This window comes from Dermacentor albipictus, chromosome 4 (assembly GCF_038994185.2).
Source record: "Dermacentor albipictus isolate Rhodes 1998 colony chromosome 4, USDA_Dalb.pri_finalv2, whole genome shotgun sequence".
NCBI lineage: Eukaryota > Metazoa > Arthropoda > Arachnida > Ixodida > Ixodidae > Dermacentor > Dermacentor albipictus.
In genome coordinates this window covers 125,075,733-125,087,809 of record NC_091824.1, presented here as the reverse complement: position 1 = coordinate 125,087,809, position 12,077 = coordinate 125,075,733, and the positions used below count along the sequence as shown (strand labels likewise).

The 12,077-nt window shown below is 48.2% G+C and overlaps 1 protein-coding gene across 3 annotated transcripts; it reads left to right on the top strand.

Moving 5' to 3' along the window:
* Positions 1-3,007: 3,007 nt before the first annotated feature.
* LOC135899600 (N-acetyllactosaminide beta-1,3-N-acetylglucosaminyltransferase 4-like) lies at positions 3,008-12,077 on the top strand. 3 transcript variants are annotated; one of them, XR_010563659.2, is made up of 5 exons: positions 3,008-3,055; positions 5,430-5,658; positions 7,273-7,625; positions 8,022-8,863; positions 11,872-12,077. XR_010563659.2 is itself a non-coding variant. In XM_065428906.1 (4 exons), the coding sequence occupies exons 1-4, from the start codon at positions 3,029-3,031 to the stop codon at positions 8,598-8,600; spliced, it is 1,173 nt and encodes a 390-aa protein (XP_065284978.1). In that variant the 5' UTR covers positions 3,008-3,028; the 3' UTR covers positions 8,601-9,116. The 3 variants fall into 3 exon arrangements, 2 of the variants coding, with proteins under 2 accessions (XP_065284978.1, XP_065284977.1); XM_065428906.1 differs by lacking the exon at positions 11,872-12,077 and having other exon boundaries at positions 7,273-7,610; positions 8,022-9,116; XM_065428905.1 differs by lacking the exon at positions 11,872-12,077 and having other exon boundaries at positions 8,022-9,116.

The following is a 12,077-nucleotide window of genomic DNA, read 5'->3' as shown; positions in this document are numbered from 1 at the left end:
TGCTAGAAAATAAACATACATTTTGCTTTTGTTCTCAAGTAATGGAACTTGCACACTGTAGAAGGCTGGCCGAGAAGTTGTCTTTAAAGTGATCTTGAAATGGAATAACTAAAATTATAAATAAAATTACAAGCTGTGATTTTAAAGTAAATTAATATTTTACCGAAAGTGGAAACGTATAAAATATCCTCCTCCTCCTCCTCCTCCTCCTATAATTCTTATTCTACATCTCCTCACGACTAAACACATTTGGTATTGGCTTTATAACTACTTGTTCGGGCTTACCGTGGAGTTGAGAACAACAAACGTTAAACAAAAGAAAATAAACGGAGGATATACACCAGTATATATTTACACCAGTATATATATACACCAGTACACCGGTATACACCAGTACATCAAATACACCAGTGTACACCAGTACACCAATCATCAACCAATCTGCTGGAGGCACGTAACACTGTTTAATTTGGCTTTTATTACAAAAAAAAATAGCAGCAGCAACTAGGGCATGCATGAAAAGTTATAAGCGCGATAAGAAAGTCATCTGCGATGACTCTGGCGAGTATTATCATCACTGTTATCGCCGTGCTTCTTGTTCGTACAGTCACGCGTTGGACCAGAATGTAGAGTTGCCGACGAGCTTTTTTTTGGGGGGGGGGGGGGGGTCGCCGTCCTAATTTTTGTAGGCATAAGAAAAAAGTCTACGAAGGCTCTGTAATGACCGTCATTTTGAATCCACGTGCATATATAAGCATGCCGGTCACTGCAGGGGCCATACTACCTGAGTAAGAGCTCCCCGTATGTGATGCGCTTTAACAAGTCCACAGCAGGTGGTATACATCAGTGGGTTTATCACTATAGCTGAGCTCCAAGGGCTCAGAATTGTACCAATAATTGCTACGGCTACACGTTTATCACAGAAATAGCAGTTATTCGCTCTTCCCATTCACTTCAAGTGGTGAGGATGTTGTAGTTTTCGTCCATCGCTAGCATCATCACCAAAATGTCACATGTCCCGGCGCAGCCGCCCTATTCTTGGCCAATTTGGGCCGATTCTTGATACATTCCCAATTGTAGGCATGCGCCACGTACCTTCCGGTTAACAAGAACCTATACAGCATGCGTCTAAAATGTTTCGGTATTGTTTTTTTTTCTCTAAAGGAAGGCAATTGAATGCCTGTTTTTACCTGATATGTCTTCCGTGTCTTCGATGACATATCAGTTTTGCGCTGATATGCTTGCTTTTCATAGTCATTAATCGACAGCAAATTACCAATTTTTTTCATTTTATTGATGTTTCGCGAGGCTCACCATTCGTCGCCTGAAGCTGCCGACTGAAGAGCATGAACGTTGCGCCGTCGCCGCTGTCTACGTCGGTCATCATCGGAAACGCACGTGGCCGGGGTCAATCGCCGACGATTTCGCCCAGTCAGCTATCACCTTGTTGCGCAGCATTTGATGATTCCTTCGGTGGCTAACAACGATTGCTTCCTTAGAACGAAGCCGCTGACTGAGCCACTCATACAAAAAATGTTTCTTCCTTTTTTTTTTCCTAGTTAAAGCGTATTAAGCTTTTCCCCAATATACAAGTCCGAAGCTTATTCGTAAAGATGCAATAACGTGCCCTGTACCGAAATTAAATATGCAGTATTTGCTGTTGATTAACAAATTCAAGATAAATAGCCCTTAACAATATTTTTATTTTGCCTTAAGTTTCCGTAATTGTTGCCTTGTTAACGTTTGAAAAGAATCTTTACAAAGTACATCTCCTTGCCAAATTATTCTTACACTCACCGTGGTGGCTTAGTGACTATGACGTCATGCTGCTGAGCGCGAGGTCGCGAGTTCGAACCGTGGCTGCGACCGCCACATTTTGATAGTGGCGAAATGCTGAAGCGCTCGTGTTCTCAAATACTTTGGATGCACGTTAAAGGTGGCCATAATTATGCCGGGTTCCTCCACAACGGCGTCTCTCATAGCCCCCTTGTTGCTTAGTGATATTCATCCCAATCAATCAATCGATCAATCAATCAATCAATCAATCAATCAATCAATCAATCAATCAATCAATCAATCAATCACGTGTTCCCCACACTGTGCGTCGCAGTATATCAACAATAAAACAATGATATTAAAGAGCGTTAGAACGTGTTATGAGAGACAACGCAGGGCGAGGTGCGCCGCTGCCTTCCCTGCGCTGTTTTATTCCCGTTAATTTGAGCCAATTGGTCAGAATTGCCCATTGCGAATCAATTATGTCTAACTGTATTAAGAACACTGTAAGCCCCACATGTCTCATATCGAATATTTCAGTTTATGTTGTCTATTTTGTTTTCTTTTTATTAGCTTGAGGTTACATAGTTTATACCTGTAATGTGAATTTTTCGCGTTCTTCGATGACCTGGATGACCAACGCAGCCTCGTCGCCCGGGCCAAGAAAGCATCCCAAGCCAGAAAGTTCTTGGAATGAGGAATCCTCCCACCTAGGGTGAACCGGTTTCTGACTCGGTTTACCGTTTCGGAAAATAAAAGTTTAGTTCTCTCTCTCCCACTGCGTGGCCATTGACTCCGAAATGACATGTGCCAATTTAATACTGACACAAGAACAATGACCACATGGATCGCCCATCATGCGTCGATGCTTTTCCCTCGTGTAGTGTAAATTGTAAGCTTTGCTGAGGGAAGAACACGACCATCTTTTCTAACTCGCCCGGTGTCTTTCATACACAGCGTATCCTAAATTTTAACGTGTTCACCTTCTACAGCTAGTTTTCATAATCTAATATAGTAAAGAATTATGACAATAATTCTGCTTTTAGCCTGATTATCTTCACCCAAAACTCTTGCGCCGTTCTATTTATGAAATGGCAACGGTTAGAAAAGAACTGCTGTGTTATGCCTGTCCGGTGCAAACATCGCACCAATTAACCAACCATCGTCATCACCACGTATGTTCGGTTTTTCACGTGGGCGCCAAGTGTATAAAAAAACACGAAGAAGAAGAAGAAGAAAAGCATTTCTCCTTATGGGCGTCATCACTCGCTTTGGACAGGTAAACAAATCTGGAGCACGCATATATATGGCGCTTCTAGATCTTATAATCTTGTCCTTCACCTGCACAATGAGGCAAAATCTGTGGACCACCCTTTGCTTTCGCACATACGGTATTTGCACGTGTATTTCTTGCAATTCCAACCTCGTGGCTTCTGGTTTCCACTGGCGTTTCATAACATGTCACCGTGTTTGTGAATGGTGTCAAGTTCGTGACCAGTATAACAACCAAATGCTCTCAGGTGCCACTACGCTGTCGGTGTCCGAAAATTACGAAGAAACGCATCAACAGCATGCTCAGTTTTCCTTGGTGTATTGTATGGACTATGTCTATCGGTGTAGTGATTCTGAAGCAGTCATTGCTGGCGCTAGGTCTGTTTTTAGAGCACAGCTCTTAGGCGCCCGTTTCTGCGGCGAGCGTCGGCGTAACCGAGTGAACGAGCGCCACGAACATCGAAGGCCAACGCGGAGCGCAGCGGGAGATGAAAGAAAGGCGATAGCGCAGGAGGAGGAGGAGTGGTGGGGAGACGACCTGCGCCTGCGCAGAGTTGCCGGCGGCTTAGGCGTCTGCAGCCGCGTCAGTAATCTCATCTGCGCTTCCGAGGTGGGCGGAGGGCAGGGCGCCATGAGGAGGGGAGGGCTACGCTTGTCTGCGGCGTCAGCCGCTGAGGTCAGTCCGCGGTACCAGCGTGTGTGATGGGGATCACTGCTCCCTGCAAGGGGCGATGGCGACCAGCTAAGAGTAAGGCTCGGTGTGAGACTCCCGTGGCTGTTGTCGCCGCTGACGCTGGTGGCACGACTTCCCCGCGACGAAGGGCTACTCTCGTCGTTGGTGGACGAAAGCTGGACAAGAAAAGCGTACTTGCCGCGCAAGACGGGCTGTGTGGTGGCGATAGCTACGATATGACGCCAGAGTAGCGCGCGTCGTCTATGGAAACAAAGCGCTGCATGAGCGCAGGTCTTTCTATGACGCAGCGACGCGTCACTCACGCTTCTCCCACGCGACCAATCGCACCCACGCGTCACCCATACGCTGTCTCTTGCAATCTCCCGATTAGCGAGGCAAACGTGCCACACACATCACTCCGTTTGGAGCGTGCCACACGGTACAGATTGTCCGCGCCAGCCAATATGTCGCGAAATGAAAACACCTATACAGAGCTGCACTCAAATTTTGCATTAGTGATAATCGTAATTGTCGGTGGTTTTTTTCGTGGATCAATCGTAACCGGTTCCGATAAATAAACACGCGCTGCTATCTTTCTCTGTGCATGCGTTAGGCTTCAACAATAGGGTCCATGCTTGCTAGCGTGCGGTGAAACGCCTCTTGAGAGAACACCAGCATGTGTCCGAAATTCTGGGTGACGTTTTCGCGCTTTCGATGCAGATCGCCGAGAGACGCTCTGCATGGCAATAGTTTGAAACAACTGGACAATGGTCAGTTGTGCCTGTGAGGTGTTTGCTCAAGGTAGGCCACAATTTAAAACGAATATAGAGTTGCCCAGCATTTAGGACAGCCGGTGGGCCATGATTTAGACATGTATAACAATAAAGTAATGCGTCTGGAGGCAGCGGTGGCTCAATAATTATTTTCTCTTTCATGTCATCCTCGCAGTTATAGTTGCCTTGCAGCAGGTTTGTGCTTGCATGTACATGTGACAGTATGATATTGATTCCTGTTGGCTTTCTCCTTTTCAGATTATTTTCGCTATTAAAGTAATTTGGTAGTTAAATCACATTCTTCGTCCTTGACTCTCATTCATTACTAATCAGCGTCTTTATTGTACCACCCAATGAATAACACACTTCCAAAAGCAAGGTAGGGTCCCAGAGGTATATGAGACCCACAATTAGAGTGCGCTATTTGCCCTGCGTACTAAGTGCTCGGGCTTCGCGCTTGCGCAGTGCTGACGAATTATTTTTGCTTATGGGACTGAAGTTAGCTAAGCACTCTTTAGTAGACGCATATATTGCATTTTGCATTCGCTATTTCTGAAGTTTTCTGGCCAACCGACCGACCGACCGATCGACCGACTCACTCACTCACTCACTCACTCACTCACTCACTCACTCACTCACTCACTCACTCACTCACTCACTCACTCACTCACTCACTCACTCACTCACTCACTCACTCACTCACTCACTCACTCACTCACTCACTCACTCACTCACTCACTCACTCACTCACTCACTCACTCACTCACTCATTCACTCACTCACTCACTCACTCACTCACTCACTCACTCACTCACTCACTCACTCACTCACTCACTCACTCACTCACTCACTCACTCACTCACTCACTCACTCAACGCACTCCTCCCTACGTGTTTATCATTCGCTCACTAACTCGGCCACTGTTGTGCACGCAGCTAAGAACCGCCTTCGGTTTGGCGCTGTCTCCCAGTTACTCCAAGCTCTGCTTTGCGGTGTACGTGCTGGTCGCCGTTGTCTTCCTCGAGGTCTGCTACCTGATCAGCCTTGTTGTGCAGCAAGCTCGCAGGGCGCAGGCAGCCGATGCACCCTCTCTGCAAGAACTCGACGCAGCCGACCACAGTGCCTCCAGTCTCAGCCGCGTTCCCGCCGCATGCTGCGTCACAGGTGGGCTTGTGCGCTCTGAAAACAAAGTGCGCTTGCAACACCTGTTTTCTATACATTCGAGCCTTCTGTTCAATCTTCTAAGGACGTATGTTAACTCTCCCGGTGGAGTGCGCTTACGGTATACATGCGCCAAAACAGAGTGTCCTCGACCAGTGGCACGAGTACTCTCGGAAGTTGACTTATTCAAGCGAAAAGAAATTACTTCTGCAGAAGCGGTTGCCAGAAATTTGTGTATAGCGTTTGCGCTATGGCTTTTGGAAACGCCTAAATGTCGGTGTCAATGCACCTTTTTTTGTCTACAAGGCACTGGCAGTTGCTATACCCGAGCGGAACGACAAATAGAGGTTGATGAAAACAGAAAAACGACGAATATTTAGAGAAACGAACGACGCGAGCTCTTGCTCTAATTTCAGAGCGCTTACTAATGGCAGTCGTGGGCACTTCGTTGAAGGACTGTCCACAGCCAGCTTGCAACTTTCGTAAAAAGTTTATTTGATTGGCAAATTTGGTTGCCCTTCTTAGCACCGTAACAAGTCAGGCTACGCCCAAGAGTGATGGAAGAAGGCACTCGAACTAACTATATATTAGACTAACTCTTTTGTAAGCGTGAAAATTGTGATCAGCTTCCCCCACTAAAGAATTTATGGACTAATCTTAGGAGTAAGCGCAAGCGGTGCAGTATATATGATGTCATTGCCATTTAGAACAAATTTTGATATTAGCAACAGTCTGGAAACAACCGCCCAAAAATAGTTCTAGTTTCCTAAAAGCTTCCTTCGCACACTGCGAAGAAAACTGATTGGAACGCCACTGGACGTTGTATCGCATTTTTGAGGTATGCGCATATCTCGAAAGGTTCTCTGACCTAAGGAGGATATCATTGCCACCTTGATTCAATTGGATTCACTTGGCTAACCGGGCACCACGATTTGAAGTCCGAGCTGAGTCCGCTTCGTCAAGTAATCCACTCGAAGAAACAGGAAGCGGGATTTCGCTTTCTTCCACAGGTTTGTAAACTCTTCTTGATGTAAAAAAAGACACAAAAACCAGTGGCGTAGTGCCTACACCATAACACCAAAGGGGCCTGTTCGACAAGTTCTTACACCTTGAAACGCAGTAGTAGTACTTGTTCTTTATTAAAATAAAGAAATAAATAAATAAAACAAAGACGAGGTTAAGATTAATTATTACTGCACTGTAAATGTCTGACGCAATCTGCGGACACTTGCATGGTGGTCAGCAGACGGAGGATGAGGGTAGCGGAGTAGAAGGGTGGGGATAGAGGATAAAATAACAGAGTAAGGAATACAAATGTATATATTGAACAAAGCGACTAGGTAAAACTTTAAAACGCAAGGCAACCGAAATTCAAAAGTACAGGACCCGCCGTAGAGCCGTGGATGTCGTAATTGTCCCACTCAAGACATACGGCGCCCGAACTCAGCAGCGCTTGGTGTTGCTGAGAAACCTCGCTCCGTTAGACCAAACGGCTCCAACGCCGCTGAGAGGCGATCGTAACGACTACTGGCGCTTGCTGTGGGTGAGAAGTTGCCGATGTCCAATTTCGATCACCTTCGATGGCGACCTCTTGCAAAACTGGCGCGCGTCGCGCAGGCCCTCCGGACGAAGTGGTGGCCTGCGTAGAGTGCCCGTCTCCACTGCCGCGTCCTTGGCTAGTGTGGCGGAAGCCGCCGTCAGCCGGGCGCTCGTCCGACACCACCGCGTCGATGGCGCAGCGCGCGACCGCGCTGTGGGACTACAGCGAGCTGCTGATCAGCGCGCAGGGAGCGAGCAAGTGCCCCGAAACGAGACTCGTCGTGGCGGTACGCACCGAGGCCCAGCGGCGGGCGCAGCGCGGCGCCATCCGGCGCACCTGGGGCCACCACGGCAACTACGCGAACTGCAGCTTCGGACTCGTCTTCTTCATGGGCGCCGCCGCGACCAACGCTGTCGTGAGACCCATCAGGGTACGCGCTCCGGGAACACCCTCCGCACCCTTCCTTCTTTTGCTCGCAAATTCGCGCGAAAGGAAAGCTGCCGCGTGGGAACGCTCGGCTGGGCCATTTGGTGGTAAGGTGTCACGTTGACAGAAACGCATGAAATGGGTAATGACGAAAGGAGAATAACAAATTGTATTAAGATCGTATTCTACGAAGTACGAAATCATAGAGCAGACAAAAAAAAAAAAGCTCACGCGTGCACAAAAGAAGAACAACGCGACACAAGGGAACTCGTTACACATATCGCATATTGTTTGGGACCTTTTGATAAATGTTGAGAATACCAAATTTTGCAGCTCGCAATATTGATATTTGAGCGTATCACGGCGTGCCGTCGGGTCTGTCACACTTCTCAAAACGCAGGCCGAGTTCCAGCTGCACAAGGACATCGTGGTCGAGCTGAAGGGCAGACGGGAACCACCAAAGACGTGCACTTTCGTGCTTGCCACCGAATGGGTTCCCTGCTTTGTCCCCAATGCCTCGCTAACACTGGTGGTCAGTGACGACACGTTCGTCGACGTCAAGGCCATCTTGTCGGCGCTGGACTGGTTCACCCAGTCAAGCGGTGACCTGTTCGGCCGGGTAGCCGTCGGTCGTGACACAAGCACGCTTCCTCAGCTCGAAGGCTGCGCGGTATTCGCAAAGCCAAGCGCACTGAGACGACTGCAGCCGGCCTTCGCGGATGAACCGCTCTCGTGCGACGTGGAAGAAGCGCTGGTCACCGGCCCGCTGTCGCGTAAAGCGCAGCTGAACCTCGTCCATGTAGACAACATGGAGCCCTGTAACCATGGAGACGGGGAGAGTGTCGTAACCCCGCCGACCATCCGTGGTGGCGCCTCTTCACTGAGACCATTCACGCGTACGCGAGTGTCGATCAGCGAGATGGAAAAACTGTACTTGCAGGACCTGTTGTACTACCACAACTTCTCTTCCCTTATGTAAACGCGTGACCTTCCGCAACTGTTACGAACGCCGAGCCACGAGCGACAAGTACAGTAAGCTGGACACTGAACTATCGAACGTGGATTGCGTTGAACCTATATCGGTTTCTTAATCATAGGTGCTGAAAGCCTCATCGTGACTCAACAGCTTTAATTGGAAGGCGCATATTTGATAACCCGTCACGAAAGTAATTTAGGTGCACGTACTCGTCGGCTCCAAATTCGTATTTCGGGCCTGTGGACCAATGAGCCAGCAATATAGTGGTAAGAAAGCACTGTTTGCGCAGCAATTTACTTCACTTACAACCTTCGCACTCTAATGCGAGATAAATGCAAGAATCGAAGACATAACTTTAGGCCTTTCTAGCTGACATGAGACGTGTACTTGGAGCATTTTCGCAATCTCATGGTTCCATATTTGGCGATGAAATTCGACTGACTGCAGCGTAGCACTACAACTATGGCCATGGCGGTTATGAAGGACGTGTACTGATATAACAAAGCGGTGTTTTTGGAATTTGTGTTGTTTAAAGAGAGGGGAACCACGCCAACCTGCATCAGATCGGAAAGGAAACCCTATTCGCAAAGCAGCAGGTTTTCAGACATAGGTGACCGGGCTTTAAAGAAAATTTCGAGAAAGAAATGATGCAACGTAAACATTTCTGAGATTTTTTTCTGAAGTGACTGCGCAAAGTGTTCCTCTATCACTTCAATACGTGAGGATGCTATCAGGTGTTGAGATTCTATATTAAAGAACGGGCAGCTTTTGTCGAAGTACACCGTGCTCAGCGATTGAAACGCTCGGAGCGCGTGTCTGCCTGCGCTTTTTGCCCCACCTCTGAGCGCTGGGGACACCGACGTGACTAAATGAGGCGTACGATGAAGGCCAGGGACTTTGCAACGTATCGTGACTGCAATTGGTCCCCCAGTGATCATTGAGCGCTCTCGTAAGGAGCAAAAAGCGCCGGCCGCCATGTGGCCTTCGTATGGCGTTTCGATCGCTGAGCAATGTACAGTCAACAGCAAAAGTTTGCGGGATGCGCGAGCGCGTGGCAAAGCGACCCTCCTCCCCTTCTAGCGGTGAACCCCTGGTGTCGAGACCCACGCCTGCACGCATGCGCGTCCCTGCGAGACTGCAAGCACGCATGTTTCCGCGCTTCCTCTTTGCGCGCCGGCGATATCCGAATGTAGCCGCGAGGTAGCCCTCTTGCGATATGCGCCGTGGCGGCTTCGACGGGCAGAACTTCGTTTATACAAAGGAAATCAATAGTCCTTGTTTGTCTTGCCGGTCTGCTGCTATAGAACGCGTCTTCTGCCACGCTCTTCTGCGGTAGAATACACCGTTCGTAAAAGGAAAGAAAGAACGAAGATTGGCCACAAGAAGGTGCAGCCCAGACAAAAAAAAATATGACTTGTTGCGTTCGCCACCGGGCCGGCCCTATGCGTCAGCGCTCGTGATTCGACAAAAAGCGGCCGCAGTGGCGCCCGCGTGTTCACGCTTCTCAACACGTTTCACACAGTTTAGCCCGTCGAAGCCGCCACAGTGCATATAGCAAAAGAGCTATCTCGCGGCTACATTCGAATATCGCCGGGCGCGCAAGGAGGAAGCGCGGAAACATGCACGCTTACAGTCTGGGAGGGACGCGCAAGCGTGTAGGCGTCGGTCTCGACACCAGGGGTTCACCGCTAGAAGGGGAGGAGGGTCGCTTGGCCACGCGCTCGCGCATCCCGCAAACTTTTGCTGTTGACTGTACATCTAAGCACCTGACTGACTGGCCCAGCATTTAAGTTGTGGTAAAGCACCAAGCCCAAAATACTTAAGCGGCTGACTAACAGAAGCCAGACAACAAAGTCTAGCTGGCTTCCTTGAGCTTGTTTTTGCTTTCGGACTTGGAAGAGAAATTTATTTACACGGCATATAAAGTTGCCATGCGCATTTTCTTCAGGGAAGGCAGCGCACAGAAAGCCAACGCTCGTAGCCTCCCGTAGAAGGTAAAGTCTACCAATATGAACCTGCTAAGCCTATGGTCGACCCTCGTTCAGTACATAAGAACCAGCCAACACGAGGCCCCAACTTTGGCCACTCTTTCTTTCTTTCTTTCTTTCTTTCTTTCTTTCTTTCTTTCTTTCTTTCTTTCTTTCTTTCTTTCTTTCTTTCTTTCTTTCTTTCTTTCTTTCTTTCTTTCTTTCTTTCTTTCTTGCGCGCATAAGAAGAGACATTCTCAATAACGTCGTCTCTCTCAAATGACCTAAAGGCAATCCGCGAGTCGGCGAACATCCAATTCTTCCTTTGCAAACAAGTGACTAATTTGAAATGCGCCCTTAGAAAAGAACGGCTGATAGCGGGCGTTGAAGAGAAATACGTCGGCGTCTAGGAGCGGAAATAAAGGCTGAAGGAGCGGGCTACTGGCCACTTATTCAACCTCGCCTAATTTAATTTGTAAGCGTAATTTGATCACTTTGAGCGATCTGGACTTCATCAATATACGTCTTGAACTCCCCTTTTAATTTACCGCCTTGGTGTAAAACGAGACAAACTTCCTCGGCGCAACGACAAGGCACAATTAAGGTGGGCCCACTGCACCCCACCCTGCCTCCATTGTGTGACCTACATATTCCTTTATAACTGTTCTTGAAATATTGTCTGTAAACGTTGTTTTTGATCATTGATGTCCGCAGACGCGCACAATTTCTTGCAGAATATGCGGATTAAACCGTCGCTGCTGGCAAGGGTCATTTAAATATGTAATTCGAATCTGGAAGTAACGTCATCTACTGTAAAACTCATTTTATTCATCTAAGTGCGTCATATGCTCAGCTAGCGGCGAGCTTCAGTGATTACCTGTATATGCGCTCACCAGAAAGTTCACTTTTTACAGTGCTCCTTGCCCGTATGTGCCCATGTAGGAATATTATGGGTGGCGCCATCCCTATAGCATGGACACGAAAGCTTCTCTTCTCGTAAGCGCCTTCTTTTGAACGTTCTTCGAGCCTAACTTTTTTCACCCCTGAGCACCAGCGTCAAGATTTAGCTTGCAGCGTCCAGAAAAACTGCGGCAGAACCCACACACTTGCTGCGATCAATATTAAGTGAAGCTTTCTTGAAACGTTTCAATCGAATGCTACATGCAAGGACGCGCATGGTGCTTGCAACATTATTTTCCATCGCGGAATTTTTGTATCCGCTGGCCGCGGCGGTAACACGCACGTAACTAACTGTTCCCGTTTCTCACCACGTTTTGCATCCTAACGAATGCTTTCGTCCCCAACAGAACAAGAAGCCACGGATGCACCTCGACACGTGGACCGCATTACCCACGCCACCGCTGATCGCACTGCCTCCGCAACTGACTCAGTTTTCATTACACTATCTCCGGGATTGGCCCACTATATTACTGCACTGTTTCCAAGATGGGGCCACATGGCGAGATACTGTCTCATCGGAGGCGCCAAACACCGGGAACCAAAAAAAAAAAGG

Coding starts and splice junctions, on each gene's coding strand:
- LOC135899600 (XM_065428905.1), top strand. CDS start 3,029: ATGGGCGTCATCACTCGCTTTGGACAG. Junction 5,659..7,272: donor CGCCGCATGCTGCGTCACAG/GTGGGCTTGTGC, acceptor CGCGTCGCGCAG/GCCCTCCGGACGAAGTGGTG. Junction 7,626..8,021: donor CTGTCGTGAGACCCATCAGG/GTACGCGCTCCG, acceptor CTCAAAACGCAG/GCCGAGTTCCAGCTGCACAA.